General features: G+C 36.4%; 1 protein-coding gene across 1 annotated transcript; it reads left to right on the top strand.

The window, feature by feature from the left end:
- Positions 1-7,748: 7,748 nt before the first annotated feature.
- On the top strand, positions 7,749-16,910 carry gabrg1 (gamma-aminobutyric acid type A receptor subunit gamma1). The gene is made up of 9 exons (XM_084390788.1): positions 7,749-7,975; positions 10,088-10,248; positions 11,374-11,441; positions 11,607-11,827; positions 12,105-12,187; positions 12,633-12,770; positions 13,251-13,403; positions 13,492-13,691; positions 14,680-16,910. Exons 1-9 carry the CDS (start codon positions 7,905-7,907, stop codon positions 14,956-14,958), a joined length of 1,374 nt encoding a protein of 457 aa, XP_084246914.1. The 5' UTR covers positions 7,749-7,904; the 3' UTR covers positions 14,959-16,910.
- Positions 16,911-17,290: the final 380 nt, after the last annotated feature.

Below are 17,290 nucleotides of genomic sequence, written 5' to 3'. Positions count from 1 at the left end.
TCTGTTTACTAGATTTAAGAAGGCAACTAAGAAATTATAGAACAAAAAATGAGATCATTATTTACAAAAACTCAAAAGAAATGCAAATACTTGGTTTCTAAACACTTGAATTACTAAGAACCTGTAAAAAAACTAACAAAATTTAAGCATGTTAAGGAAATTAATTAATTTTAAAATAAATCACGGTCGCACCGCATGACATTTTTTAAGGCTACTGACAATTCATCTAGATGAAGAAACACTAAAATCACTTAAATTAAATTTTTTAAATGAATTTAGGTGTACACAACATCATTAATGTTTAAACAATTGCAACAGGTAGGCTATTTTTATTATTATTATTTTTTTTTAATTGGCCTGTCGAAAATCCTTATACGTCATTGACCCAACTATGAGTGAAACGTATCAGTCAGTTCCACCTTGTGGAATAAAGGTGAATTGCACTTATTTAGTCATCAAAGATTCAATTATTATTGTGCAGAAAAAAATATACTTACACTGTTACACACCTTGGGTTGTTAGCGACCCTATACAATTTTTACAAAAAATTAATGGGAAAACAGGCATTCTTTTATATATTTTTTTCTTGTTATATTGTTTATAATGAATTGATTGAGGAATACTAAGAAGGTTGATGTCTAACTTTTATAAAAATGAATGAGGAGGAGGGTATAGTGAATGACGTCCCGGGTCACTAAAGACTAAAAGGGTTAAATTGAATTAAAGTTTGGGGGAATTTTTTTGGTTTTTGTCATTTTTATTAGATTTATTTTATATATATATATATATATATATATATCCCTATGCAGTTTTTATTATATTTCAGTTTTATTTTTTAGTACATCAAATAGTAATATATATGGTATAGTAAATAAAATGAGAAAATAAACACGTTTTTAATATTTTATTTAGTTTCGGTGAACATTTATAACAAATGTAACAAAAATAGTTTTCATGCTTTAGTTTTAGTATAACTAACCGCAGTCTGATTCCGTGGAATGGCATTTGCGAGCTGACGTGGCACAAGTCAGTACACATTGAAAAGTTCGCTCTGTTCCAGCTGCTTCTTTTATTGCCCTGCTTTTAAAAGTCTGCATTTCTTGTCAAATCCACTAGCCCCCAATCCATATTGTCTTCCTGCATTTCATTCCCTTTTCAATCTGTCTCTCTATTCTGTCTAAAGGCTTTTTGTATAGCTGACTCCGCTTTGACTAACCAGCAGAATTTGAGATTAGCAGCGTTGAATAGAGAACCGGCAGCCTGTGTGCATTTATCTAAGATCTTCCTTTAATAGCATAACAGCAGCGCTCCCAGCTCATCTCGTTTGGTTATGGAAGCGGTATCTGCCTGTATAGAGATATAGCTATCAATGCACACACACACAGCTAAACAGAGAAAAACAGTTCTCTATTAACCTCCCCTCACTCCTCTGCACCATATAGAAAAACATATCTTTGGGTACAAACAAGCATCTGTCAGAACAGATGTGTCCACTTGTGCGTACAATCATTACGCACTCAGACTTGACCAGGGGGGGAGACTCAAAAACCAAATTGGATTTCATTTATTGGCCCCTTTTAAGGTGGAACTGATGCTGATCCCCTGTCAGGTGGAATTAACAAAGCGTTCTGCCTCAAGCGACATCTGCAAGGATGTTGTGAGGGTTTATCAGATGTGAAAGATCACAGAGGCATAGAATCCACAGAAGTGTGTGTTTGCTTGTGGCTGAAGCCATTTAAAGCCTTCACAAACACTGCGTTTACAATGGATCCCTCAGCTAACAATGCGCATCGTGATGAAAAAAAAAAAAATTATATGAGAACAAAACTAAATCATTCATACTAATATGGTGTTTACTTCATCTCTGGAACCTGTCGAGAATGTTTGAACATGATGTGTATGTAAAGCTACAGCTCCAAATTGTAATTGTTTGATTAATGAGAATGTATTTCATTGTTTCCTAATTCCATTCCTCCTCTCAAACAGACTGACAATGTCACGGCACTTTCCTTTCAAGATTTGATTTGTTGTCGCCTGTGATAAATTAACAATCGGAGAGAACAAACAACATGGTGGCATTTATGTACTACAAAGTCAATTCAATAGGAATATAGGATTGCAGCAATTACTTTTGCACATACATTTTTTACAGTACTAACTATAATTTGTAGTGTCTGTAATCATTTGCCGAAACTATTATAATGTGTGTTCTGTATTTACAGTGTTTCTCAGTCGCTTTGGTGCATTTCTCACATCACTATTTACATTTGCACAACAGTTAATGCAGTTCTCAAAGCAATTAGTACAAACTGCAAAACCTAGTCGAAGCGTGTCACTTACTCAAAATGAATAGCTCATTCCTCAAAAGCAAGTATTCATGTCAATGAAAGTGTCAGTGTCATCAAGATGAAAAGTCCTGACACCATTGTTTATGAACAAGATAGTCAAATGGCTTTGTCATGTTTCCATTATGAAAAAGTCAGATCTTGGTGACACTACCTGAAAATGCTCAAGACAGCACTATATACTATTTGCACAGCCATTTGAAAAATACAGTAAAGTTACACATTACTGTATTTAGTGAGGTAACTGAGTACAAGACACTGAATATGTATGTTTCACATTTTTACTGCATGTGCTCTTTGCAATTCTAATTTGTTCACAGCATTGTGCAAAAGAAAAAATATACACCCTTATTTACAACAAACATACAGTTTTTCTCAGTCGCTTTGGTGCATTTCTCACATCACTATTTACATTTGCACAACAGTTAGCAACCTCCTCAACATTTAGTCATTTGTGCACATCATAGTAGCAGTTTCTCATTCCTTCCAACAAATTGCAAATGCTTTTGGACATGCATCAATTGCTTTCATACAACTCTCTGCTGTTTTATAACATTATCATTTGCTTATGTCATGTCAGTCAAAATTAACTATAGCCTACTTGTGAATGCTGAATAGTCATTCCATATAAAACTAATAGTCCTCATTTCATTGCTTGAGTCATTACATACAAAAATGTTGAACTAGTTGTCAAAATCTGTCAAGCAAATTTTACACATTTTTTTTAATCTTTTTTTTTTTTCCTGAAAATGTCTCCTAAATTGAACAGTTTCTCTCAGGTGAATCTCAGCTTTCACTGATGAGGAACGTCTGGATGTGCATGAATGATTACAGTACTATGTATGTTGTATGCTCAGTTCCTGCAATATTGTTTACAGTTGTGCACGGCTCTACCCAAAGGGAGTTTATGTTTGTTGTAAATAAGGGTGTATTTTTTCTTTTGCACAATGCTGTGAACAAATTAGAATTGCAAAGAGCACATGCAGTAAAAATGTGAAACTTACATATTCAGTGTCTTGTACTCAGTTACCTCACTAAATACAGTAATGTGTAACTTTACTGTATTTTTCAAATGGCTGTGCAAATAGTATATAGTGCTGTCTTGAGCATTTTTCAGGTAGTGTCACCAAGATCTGACTTTTTTTGCATTGGAAAACATTTACAGAGTAAACTGTCATAATGAAAACATGACAAAGCCATTTGACTATATCTTGTTCATGAACAATGGTGTCAGGACTTTTCATCTTGATGACACTGACACTTTCATTGACATGAATACTTGCTTTTGAGGAATGAGCTATCCATTTTGAGCAAGTGACACGCTTTTGCAGGTTATCAACTAGGTTTTGCAGTTTGTACTAATTGTTTTGAGAACTGCATTAACCGTTGTGCAAATGTAAATAGTAATGTGAGAAATGCACCAAAGCGACTGAGAAAAACTGTAATAAAATAAAGTAAAATATTAGATGGAAAAAAGAGTTGAAATACTAAAACTGAAATAAAAATATATTAAAGCGAAATAGAAATAGTTTTTAAAACATGACAAAAGCACAATTACCAAAACCTAAACTGAAAATATATAAATAAAAGCTCAAATTCTAATTCTAAAAGTGCTATAATAGCATAGTACACGAAAGTGACGATAATGCATATGAGGTTACCAAAGAAGCAGGGAAAATTATAGATTTCATCTGTGCCCATGTTTACGCTTACATGTTCATGCGTGAGATGAAAACAAAATTGATGAAAGGTTGCTAGATTGCAGATAAAAATAGGTGAAAACGGAGGGGGAATGGGATTGGGATTCCTCCACAACAGAGAAACCAGCCAAGCATGAATAAGGATTTGGTAGAGTTGCCTGGCAACTGAGGAGACATGCAAAGGGCTTTGATGCTTAAAGTGTGTAACAGAAGTTGACTGTTGGTTCTCTGTGTTTAGTATGTGTGTACTCGCCGCGGCCCCCCAAAGCGCGATCCTACCTGTTGCACCACTCAAAGGAAGGCCCTGCATGTTACCACAAAGGTGTTTTATATTTCTACCAGAAAGACTCGGGAGGGCCAGAGTACAGAGTAATAACATAACAAGTATGCATTTATTAACAGTCCAGCAAGCAAGTATGATATAAAGTTATTTGTTCGTAGCTCGCAATCCGAGGGTACATAATCTGCATTTCCTGCCTGAAGACGAAAGCAGGGGCGCAGCCGACCCCCTGGGAGGTATGGGAAGGGACCATCCTGGTGGTGTTGGGGAGGATGGAGGGGAATGTAGGCGTCAGCATCTGCGAACTCAGACGTGTGAGTACCGATCTTTTATACTATAAGTATTAGAACACGATTGGATAGATGAGAAGGTAATAAGTGACGTAACAATTGAGTCTTCCCGGCAGAACTTACGCTAAAGCTTTCATGTGTATGACACCGTGCACCTCCTAAATTGTACAGAGTTTTTTTTTTACAATCACAAGGCCACTTTTTCAACACTTTACACATTCTCCTTACCTACCTTCAGCTTGGCATTGCAGTAAATTTAGTAAATTTCACATTCAAAATGCACTGAAACTCCCAAAACACTTCATACGGTGTCTCAAATCAAGCCATTCTTCCATAACACTGTCACTCATAAAACACCAACAACATAGCATTAAAAATTCTTTACAAAACAAGAATGACACTCTCTACTGTTTAGAATTCACTGCAGGATATGTTACAAAAGGGGAAAACATAGGATTAATTGTGTACTGTAATATATTATATTACAGTACACAATTAATCCTATGTTTTCCCCTTTTGTTTAGATGGTATTGAAAATGAAATAACACCTGTTCAGCTACATCTAATTGTTTGATAGTTTAACATTTTTTAGATTTGGAATATATTTCAATATGTCTTTTCCAGTTTTGATTATGCTAGGTTTTGAAGTTTAGCCGTTTTGAAAAGAGTATGCGTGTGCAAAATGCCTGTATGTATCATTTAGGTGTTTCTTGCGTCAGAGTGAGAAATGAATTCATGTCATTTGAAAGATGTAGTGGTTGAATGCATTTTGTGTCAAAGCAATGATAAATAATCTACAGTTTAGCCCACACAGACTGCTGGTGTGCTCTGTGAAGAGTTTTGAAAGAGTGACTTAAGCATTGAGAAATGGGTCCTAGCAATTGTAAAAAACGGTAATATTTACCACAGTAGTTGAAAAGCTATTTTTGGCGAACTTTGATTCATCATGTGGATTTCTCTTTACCACCAGTGTTAAAGGAGTAGTTCACCCAAAAATGAAAATTCTCCCATAATTTGCTGGAAGCCAGTGATATTATTTAATACAAGTCAGATTGTATAGGATGGCTTGAGGGTGAGTAAATGATGGAATAATTTTTAGGTGAACTATTCCTTTTAATAGTGGTTGTCAGTGTTGTGTTAAAGGTATAAAACAGATTTTTGTAGTAGTGTGGCCTTGCTAATTCAGCAGAAGAGGGCTGTTGGATTTACCGGTTTAAAACGTATACAGATATTAAGGGATTAATCAAGTGGATTGGAAAGTAAATTAAGTATATTTAAAACTGTAATATACATTGATAATAAATTATTATTTCACTATTATATTAAGCTATAGAGTCTGTGGTTATTGTGTGTGTGTGTGTGTGTGTGTGTGTGTGTGTGTGTAGTCCAGCAGAGAAAATCTCAGGCACGTCTCAGATCCACATAATTTTCTCTCAGAATGTTAATGGCTGACGTAATAATACAGATTTCTTCCATTCAGAGAATCAGAGCACATCTGAATATAAAGTACTTCACCATGAAGAGGGGCTGAAAATAAATATAGGCTAAATAATTTATTTGAACATCATTATAGTATATTACTATGAATTGTTGAAACCAAAGTCATGTGATTTTCTGAATATCTGAGGGTCTGACATTTCAAACATTTTAATTGGCATTTGTTATTATTAGGTTCAGAATATGTTGTAATGGAAATGAGAAGAGGGAATTATTATTGAGGATGAGGTTCTTCATGGAGCTCTCCATGGTGCTGACAATAATGAATGAACAGCCAGCCTATATATATCAGGAGATGAATACCTTCCAGAACAAGGAGCTATCTAAATGGGGAAATACATTTCTATTGTTTTTATACAGCTTGGTATAACCTTACACTAACCCACACCCTAAAAGAAACCCTTCTGCATTTTTACATTCAGTCAGTGGTTCAGAATTTGACAGTTTATGTCTGAATGACTATGCCTAATGAATTCCTTTGTGTGATAAGGATGAAAAATAGCCTAAAAAAGCATGTAACAGAATTTTTATACAATAATACAAAACATTAATCTAACACTCCAAATTCTGACCCCTTCTCTCCAATTAGTCTATAAAGGCACGTTCACACCAAGAACGATAAAGAAGTCCACACTAGCGGACAATATCGTTCTGTTTATTATAAGCGCGTGTTTGTCTGTCACTTTAAATGCTCAAACTCGTTACAGCAGGATGGATTTTGATTGGCTGTCAATGTTTATTTATTTATTATTATTTATTTATTTTATCATTCAACTGGATAAAACCGTGATGAAAGTGATTCCAATGTGGTGTGAACTCTTCTGAACTGGCCTTAAGCATTGAATCCCCAAAAGATTGAGGGATATTAGATTTTATTGTTCACTGTACATTTAGTCTATGTATACATTTCCTCGTTTTCAAAAAACTATTAATTTACCACAAAAGTTAGATCCAAGTTAAAATCCAACCATAAAAACGCCAGTATGCTCGTGAAGAGATCATCCAAGGAGGAACCCGCAAGGTTCGTCTGATGAGGTAACCATAGCAACAGTACGTCGCTCGAGCTCTTCCATGAGATGTAGCCTACACTGACAAAGCATAGGCTACTATTGCTATTTTAATCACTTAATAATGTACGATATAGTAGCAGGCTAGCCTATAAACAACAACAACAACAAACTTTAGTGGTTTGTTTACCGTCTTTAAGATTAGTTGACTAATTAAGGCAGGCAAATATTCTACAGGAAACTGAAACGAAATTACTGACAGAAATTCCTTTAAAAAGCTCACTGAACACACACACACATTACATTACATTATAGGCTACCATGTAAGTTTTAGATGGTCACTTTGCACGTATCTTGGTGCAGCGCCTAAAATTGTCGCATTTGCCTTTATTAATCCCCAACAACAGCAAAACTAAGTTAAGGTCTCATAAATCACCGCTTGATGTGAATTCTCTGAGGTAGAGTAGTCAGCTCTTTTCCTACAGGCTGTTTCTAATAATTCCCGGAACACTGAGAGCGTCTCGCTCAGCAGAACGATGGAGGAACGCAGCGGTGCCGCAATCAGCAAAATCCCGCATTCACCATTCACATCCACACCGCGTCTGCTGCCTGCCTGACAGAGTCAGAGAGACCATAGGCTCAAGCTTTATGCTGTTGACTAGACAACAGCTGACAGCATGCGTTGACGCTCAATTGTCGTTTTACTAATCGCTTGAATCTCTCAAAGCTTTGATCGCTCAAATTCATTTTGGAGACTGTTTGGTTATAAACCGAGCGTTCGCAAGATGGTTCTGCTGCATCGCCGCCGGAGAAAAGAAGCACTGGTTTGGCTGTTGCCCGGTCTGCTTGGAGTCTGGTAAGTTTTTGTTTCAGAGGGGGCAAAAGAAACAAGGGGTGCAATCAATATGACTACAAAAATAGCCCTTGACCGACAACACTTCAAGGCGGAATTCTGCTGCAGAACGATTTAGTTTTACGTTTTCCTTGTAGCACATCCACCCAAACATTTCTGCAAATAATTGTCAATCACGACACGTGCAGTTGTGTGTACCATGAATACATTTGATACTATTAATATTGATTGTAAGTGACAGTTTTGCTTAGAGCATTCGTGTTGATGTCTTTTTAGCGAGGACGAGCAATGTCAGTCTACAAACAACCTTGAGGATACATTCAGCTGCAATTCAACAAACAACACCCCAAACTACATTGCTCACACACTATTAGGTTTTGCATCAGCATGTAGTCAGATTGGAAGGTTATGTCACAATTTCTCCATTGTAAATGTAGTTAAATATTATGCATAAGTTGTAGTCCACATTAACACCAACTACTTTGGTTTCCTTCAGCTGATGTTTGGCAGCTCATTCAAGGTATTCAAGGATATGTAAATGTACACGTGCTTAATAGATGAACATACTTGGTTTGTAAGATTACATTCCTCTCATTTACTCATATTAAAAAGTGTCTGACAATAACCAAAGTGTTTCATCTATGGCAGAAAATGCTTTTTGTTTTGTCTTATAAATGTGCATTTGTCAGGGTTTTTAGAACATGTCTCAGAGGTTCACAAAGGTCATTCAGAGGCTACTATTGTGTCCAGACAATTTGTAACTCTGCATTTGAGGAAAATATTCTGTCTGTATTTTCCATTAACTACTCAGCGCTCTGCCTACAGGGATCAATAACCTACATTCTCTCCACCCACGGGTCTCATCCACAGGGATTCTTCATATTGATTTTTCTGTATTTCATTAGTTGTATATGTATGGGAATTTACCTTTTTTTTTATTTTTTATAGACAAAGCTCAAATATATAAATCACATTTACTGGGTACTTTTTGAGGATACATATTTAGACCATTCAGATCAGATGTGAACTCATTTTAATCAATTTTATTACATCTAGATGAATGACAGTACACTACATACAACTGAACGATCACACTCAATCTACTGTTTAAACTATTTTCTTTTACAGAATAACAATCATGAAGACATTTGAATCTTGAGACAGGCTTTATATTGAGTGTCTTTAACTTATACTACAGTATGCATTAACATTTAAATTAATCATTTGCTACAATGCACTTATTGTGTACATAGGCAGATATGATTTTGCATCATACTTATAATTAAAAATGCCTGCAGCAATTACAGCTGTAATTAATCTTTCTAATTACATCGATACACTGTGGACCCTTCCCTTACCCATTAACTAAACCTAACCATAACACAAAACACTTATCGTTTTCTAATACACCTAATATAAAGTGGGACCGAATCTTGTTTTTAATGTTTTTCAGATACCCAGGTGGCTGAAACATGTGATGGATTTTCTTGCCTTTTGTGCAGCTAGTTTTTATGGCCAGTGTAGCTTTGATGCACATCACCTTCATTTCTCCAAAGAAAAAGTCTTAAGTTGTGACATCAGAGGAGACCCAGTCTAGACAATTCACGTCCGTGGGATTGGTGCATATCTCAGTTAGAAATGATACCCGTTGAGTTCCTACAGATAATGCACCAGAGAATACATTTAGAAGCTCTTACACCATATACTGCGAGTGAGAGAGAGAGAGAGTTGTGGGTGATAATTTAAACCCCTCACCTTCAGCTGTTTCCTCCCTCCAGTGCCAGAACACATCTTCATTAATCACGGCCGTTCTTTTATTAGAACCTCCTCTTTGTATCTCCAGCACTGTGCTCATTTAAAAAACTCTTGCGCTTTCATATATTTACAGTCACTTATGGCTTATTTTATATGTTCTTCCCATAAAACTCATCAAATTCTCTCTTTCTCACTCTGCCTGCCATATTTAGCTCACTCGCTCTTTAGATTTTAAGCTCTTAATATAAACTGACTGCTCTTTTACCTATTCTCTATTTTAAATGGAATATTTCTCTATTATTTACCTCTCTGCTGTCTGTCTACTTATATTCCCTCTGTTTGTTTCTGCTTTTATGACAGCATGGCATTTGGCCCAAGCAAAGCAGAGGAGGAAGATTATGAGGATGTCCCCATCAATAAAACATGGGTTTTATCACCAAAAGTCTACGAGAGCGACGTCACCTTTATCCTAAACAAATTACTGCAAGGTTATGACAACAAACTGAGACCAGATATCGGAGGCAAGTCATTGTTTGGAAAAGGTTGCATGCTTATCCAGGCCCACACAGAATCTATTCCCAAAAATTGGCAAAATTCCTGAAGATTCTGTCTAGGCCTGTTTATGACCCTCACACACAGTGTTACAGCTTAATGGGCAACTGCAAAATGTTAATAATTATAAGATAATGGCATCATTATTATAAATCCTGATGAAGAGGAACACTCTGTGACAATTAAACCCTCTGAGTAGTTCAGAATTTCTATGTAATCATCATTTTTAAGAGACCATCAGCATTTTTGCAGTATGAAATGAAGAGTAGTTTGGCTTTAGGATTTTGCTGATGTTTTTCTCTACACCAGAGCTGTACAAGTCACTTTATTCTCAGTACATCAGTGTTCTGGAAGCGACGCAGCTGACTAGAGCTCAATTATTTAAGAGGATTTATCTCAGTGGTGTTTGGGTACAATAGACCCAAATCACTATTGATCTTCCTTCTTTATCTGTGTTTCATGTGTCTGAGATAGAGAGAGAGAGTGTAAGTATGAGAAGAACTCAGTTAATCAGTGCAGAGCAAGTGCTGAATGATTGCAGGTGAACTAGCAGTGTTTGTGTTATTTGTCATGCCTCTGTGACTGGATTTCCTGAGACAGAAACCCGCAAGTAAGAAGATTCAGGCAGCTTTGAGTAATTTGTGTGGCTGTTATAGGAAATGTGAATTGCGTCTGCAGCCCATTTCACTTTTGTAAGGTGGTGTATTTCTGAGTGAAACAGGATATTCAGCAAGAAAATGTGATTTTATCCACTTATTGGGAATAGATTGGATGGTTACATGTTAGGACAGAGCCAGACTGAATGCGAGTTTGCTAAAAATAGCTATTTGGCTATTGGTTAACATTATTCAATAGTCCACTCTAAAAGTGATGCAGAAAGAGAAAGGAAAAAGAGGAACAGCAAGTTATTAAATGATAATAACAAATTGGAATAACAAATGTTATATTTTTTTGGGATAAAATTATTTAAATAAATGCATTATTGTACTGTTTTGATATTGTAACATATTTTTATGTATTTTTATCTTTTTATGTTCATTTGATAGTTGTGATTATGTAATTTGAATATATTTGTATTTGAAATTCTATTCCAGTGAGACCGACTGTGATTGAGGCGGCAGTGTACGTGAACAGCATTGGCCCGGTAGATCCCATCAATATGGTGAGCAGAAATATATAATACTACAGTATGTTCAGAGCTGTAAACAAAACAGACACTGTAAACAACCTGTTTAGATCCATTTCACGACCATCATACTCAGTCACAAGCAATAGCCACATCATTTCACGGTTACGAAAGCAACTGTAAGGCTTTTTACTTTTTTAGGAGTACACCATCGACATCTTCTTTGCTCAGACGTGGTACGACAGCAGACTCAAATTTAACAGCTCAATGAAAGTCCTCATGCTCAACAGCAACATGGTGGGAAAAATCTGGATCCCTGACACGTTTTTCCGCAACTCGCGTAAATCTGACGCCCACTGGATCACGACACCGAATCGCCTTCTTCGGCTCTGGAGCAACGGAAGAGTGATGTATACTTTAAGGTGTGTCTACGGTTAACATTGTGAGCCGAGTGAATGCTGTTTGTGTCCTCGTATTCCTGTTCCCGTAACATTTGCTTTTGTATGGAATTACACCCGCTGTCTGTTGCAGCACGTTTAAGTCATTACATCTGACTCACATATTTATGTCAGGGACTGTTAAATCAGAAAGAGGGTTTGATCTCTGATGTACAAATTAGTACAAATATCAAAGCCTCAAAAATGTCACAATCAACATTTTTTGTTTGTTTTGCTATTGTCTATTATTCTTTTTTGTTAGGTTGACTATTAATGCGGAATGCTACCTTAAGCTGCATAACTTTCCCATGGATGAACATTCGTGCCCTCTGGAGTTTTCAAGCTGTAGGTGTTAAATTCTTATGTCAATTTGTCACTCAGCCTCAGTCCTGTCCTGAGTGCCGCCAGGCAGCCAATCCCCACACATTGCCTCTGTCAACCAACCATGCATTGCCAATATCGGCCAAACAAACCTTAACATTACAGCTGGCCTGTAGCAGCTACCATCCTCCAACCTTGGAATGAGTGAGGACAGAATCCATCCTTCTCCAGACCTCTCTCCAACCCCTCTCTCCTCTTCTCAGTCTACGTCACCCCTCATTCCTTTATTAGCACCATGCTTCAGCTTCTCATTTGTCATCATCCACCGTGGGCATGGGAAGGGCATGCCGCGCTTTACACTAACTGAGTGCTGCTCAATGCCATTCTGCCATCATTGTAAATTTGTCATTTGCATACTGAAATGAAAGGTCACATGCAATCTGGTGGATGTGCTTTTTTCCATTTGCAGATGGGTATCCAAAGAATGAGATCCAGTATAGATGGCAGCGTCGTTCGGTTGAAGTTGCAGACCAGCGCTTCTGGAGGCTTTACCAATTTGCCTTTGTGGGCCTACGGAACACTTCTGATGTTGCAAACACTCAGTCTGGTATGAACATACGGAATAAACAATAAGATTAATAATACTGGTAGATCTGAAGTAAATGTTAATGATAATAAAATCAATAAATGAGCATATATTAATTATAATATTTATTATCATTAATAACAGTAGATTTACAGTAATCAATAGTAATAACAAGAACAATACACAAGCAGTTATTATTGATCGTATTGTAATTAGGTAATAATAGTACATTTGGAAAATGAAAAATGGGAAGATAAAACGAATTTGGTTGCACTTTATTTTACAGTACGTGCACTTTCAATGTACTTAACCACAAAAGTACTGAGTAATGTAAGGTAATTACATGTTTTAAGTTAAGGTTTAGGGGTAAGTACCTAGTTATTATTACCCAGTTAGTCAGTGTCATTACTACAGTAAGTACATAGTATGTTTGTTACATAGCATGGTAATATTAACAATTCTTATTATTAAAACACAAGCGGTTGTTATTATTATTAACAGGAGAATACGTGGTTATGACTATTTTCTTTGACCTGAGCCGGAGAATGGGCTACTTCACCATCCAGACCTACATTCCCTGCAGTATGATTGTGGTTTTGTCCTGGGTCTCTTTCTGGATTAACAAGGATGCTGTACCTGCCAGAACATCTTTAGGTAATTTCAAAAAGCCTCAGAATGAATACAAATGTATGTTAAAATGAAAAGGAAATGCTTCAATGGGGTGCTCAATTACTGTGCATAGGTATCACAACTGTGCTTACCATGACAACCCTAAGCACCATATCGAGGAAGTCCTTGCCGAAGGTGTCGTACGTGACAGCCATGGATCTATTTGTGTCTGTCTGCTTCATCTTCACCTTTGCTGCTCTAATGGAATATGGGACTCTACATTATTTCACAAGCAATCGACCGAAAAAGAAGACCAAATCAAGCCATGCACAGGTGAATGAACGTCATTTGTTTTTAAAGGGCCAGTTCATTATTTAATCACCATCATGTCATTCAAAATGTGCATTAATTTCTGAGGAAAACAAAAAGAAATTCTGAGTAATGTGCTGATGGCTCTTTTCTATTACAACTAATGGGAATCTGAGCTTTTAAGCTTCTAAAACACTCGTACAAATAAAGGTCCCAAAAGGGGCTTTTCACAATGAGGAATCAGTTTTGGTTCCATAAAGAACCTTTCAGTGAACAGTTCTGAAAAGAACCTTTTTTGTTTCTTTGTGTGAAGAACATTTTAATAATCTTCCACTATAAAGAAACTTTTGCGCAATGAAAAGGTTCCATGGATGTTTGAGGTTCTTCATGGAACCACAGATGCCAGGAAAGAACCTTTTATTTTTAAGAATGAAGGATCACCATAAAAGTATCATAAAAATGGTCCATAAAACTTGATAAAGCTTGTGAAGCCATATGCAACATTTTGTGTGATGAACTGAAACGATTATTAAATCAGTGAATTGAATGAACCAAGTCATTGCAAAGGTACGATTCACAAGAATGGTTCACTGCTACTTCTCACATGAACAATCCACAGAGGACTGAAATGTCAAAATATTCGGTGAATTACGACATAAATCTGGTCGGTTCCTCACACAAATCTAACATTTGAATTCACTTTTGGTGAGCAAGCATATTCTTTAAAAAACAAATAAATAAAAATAATATAAAGGATGATCAAATGACAAAATATTAAACTATGTTACTTAGAACACAGGACAGGTCATTAAGCATCTAGCTGATCAATGATATGTACAATTATAGTACTAAGAAGCTGACTAACTTCTTCACAGCTCAGGTTAGAATAGGTCACATTGTACTTTTGTTTGCAGTTAATTGAGTGTGCTGTGCAGCAGCTATGGCATTTGCTTTTGTACTGCACACTGTTTTAGCAATGAGGCGTTTGTGACCTTGCTGTTCCTCTTTGTAGAAACCCAGCGCGGTTAACGTCAGACCAGGGACATCTCTGCTGCAGTTGAACAATATTGCTCCCTACCATGACGACGATGATGATTATGCGTATGAATGTCTGGACGGGAAAGACTGCGCCAGTTTCTTCTGCTGCTTTGATGATTGTCGCTCCGGAGCTTGGCGTGAGAACAGAATGCATGTCCATGTCTCCAAAATCGACTCCTACTCCCGAATATTCTTCCCAACCGCCTTTGGCCTCTTCAATCTTGTCTACTGGATTGGATATCTGTATCTTTAGAGATGTTGGGCAAGTTGGAGAGGGACTCAGTTCTAGTAATATTTGCAAATCATCTGTAAATCTCCATCTGCTAAAGCTGGCTGCATAAATCTTTGAGAAATGGGAACATGTGAGGCTTGAGTTGGATGTATTAATACTTAATGTGACTAACTTAATAGTTAGTTGTACATGAGATGTGATTTATTGGAGGATCTGAATCTAAGAAGGACAGTGATTCTGCATTGATGCCAACTGAATATTATCAGCGATCTCAGTTTTTGAGAAGGAAATGCTAAGAGTTTCACCAGCTACACAGGCCATATCAAACAGATCTCATGTGCATTGCCTAGTTTGAAATGATCTCTTGAAAATCCGCCAAAATATCTGCAGATTTTTTGAACTGCAGTATTAGCATCACTAATGCAACTATGTTAACTTCAGGTTATTAACTGTCTGGCTGAAGCATAATATTATTATTTGCATTGAAAAGTAGATATGATATATTAGGTGCTTCGGATACTAATTTATAGCTAGCTACTTGTCAGAAAACTAATATTTACATGTGTTAATATCAAAATAACATTTCTGTTTGAATTACCTGCATTCTGCTGAGTCCTAATCAAACCAAAGCATAGATATCTGAAGGTTACGTGAATAGAATTCTTATTTTGCTCAAGAATTACCCAGAAGCCATTTACCAGGAATTAGCTTAATTATACTGTGAAATGTTCTTGTCTTGAACTAACAAGCTGTCTCTGGAATAGATGACACAAAGAAATGCCAATGTGCTCAATATTTCCTAGGGTTCATGTGTATTTTTATATATCGAACAAAAGGAACGGAGCAGCCTTTACAATGCACAAATGTTCAGTGTCCTTTAGTACAAATTAGAGTTCATCACTCTCTTGCGCATTCAAGACATCTCCTTGCGAATGGCTAGATTTCTGTGAGCGTAATTGCATGACTCATCTGAGCTCCTACGGCTAATCAACCCATATTTGGAAACCGGTCTGATGTACTTTCTTCAGCAGAAGAGCTTTAGACAGACCCATCACACAGAGTAGCAAAACAAAAGCGTTTGAAAACGTACAGTCTTCATAACACAAACCATGGATGCCTTCTCTATTGGTAATAGTCTAAAGCGGCCATTTACTAGGGATTTGTCTTAAATTAGGTTTAATCTGATCTCAGAGTCCTATTCGATTTGAGAAACAGATGAACGTGAGCAAAAGTGCCGTGTTTGGACCAGACTCTCAAAAGTCTTTTTTCTCAATCTCCTGTTGTGCTTTCGGTGCTTTTGCTTGTTTTATTTATTAATGCTTCCATGTGGTTTGTCTTTTGCTAGATGTTATCTTGATCATAGACGGCTCTGTTGTCTCCCTTTTTGAACATCTGTTATGTACTGTGTTGTACCCTGTAGCTAAATATATTCTGTACATTGTCTTTCTTAGACAGTCTCACAGTTTCAGACTAATGCAACAAGATGATAGTACAAATAAAAATATACAGACAGAAAATCTATTTATATTTTTGTATATAAATAGATAGTTATTACAAGATTGTCTATTAAACACAATCTGTTTCAGACCTTTAATAATACAATTTAGTGACCTTCATGCATCTGTGTGAGCGTGTGCATGTGTGTCTGAACGTGACTACTGTACGTCTCCCATCGCTCATCTCTGTGTGCTCTGCTCTCCGCTCAGTTTAGGTGTTGTTGTCGTGTCTTCTGTAAGTGCTAATCTTCATGCTATTTACATGTTCATTATGTTTTTGTAGCTCTGAACACTGTGAGTAATAAAACAGTGCCTGCAAAAAATTAATAAAATGTTACGCTCTCTCAAACTCTGTTGATGATTGCACATCTTATCTAAATCCCAAAGCGTCAGGATAAAAAGGATGAATGTATTTTCCCTCAGGCTAACTTGTGTAATATTACTTTGTTAATACCGCAATTAGCTTTATAATTATTGCCATAAGTGATTTTTCATAAGCATAAATTGAATTATAAAGGCATAAAATCATTTATGGATCTTAATTGTTATTTCGCACATGAATGAGGAATATAAGAAAAGTTACTCCATCTTAGGGACCATGTGACTAAACACTTCTTATATGATAAATCTACATTAAAAAAAGTGATTTAAAGGGCTAATTCACCCTTACCTTCCTGTCATTCCAAACCTTTATGATTTTTTTAAAATCTGTAAAACACAAAAGGAGAAATTCAGTAGGCCTACATTCAATACATTTTTCTTTTTGTCTTCTATGGAACATAACAAATGATGACAACATTTTCATTTTTGCATTAACTATCCCTGTAAATTGCTGTGGATCGCTTAAATACACACAT

Source organism: Rutilus rutilus, assembly GCF_951802725.1.
Source record: "Rutilus rutilus genome assembly, chromosome: 20".
Taxonomy (NCBI): domain Eukaryota; kingdom Metazoa; phylum Chordata; class Actinopteri; order Cypriniformes; family Leuciscidae; genus Rutilus; species Rutilus rutilus.
This window is presented reverse-complemented; position numbering and strand designations above follow the sequence as displayed.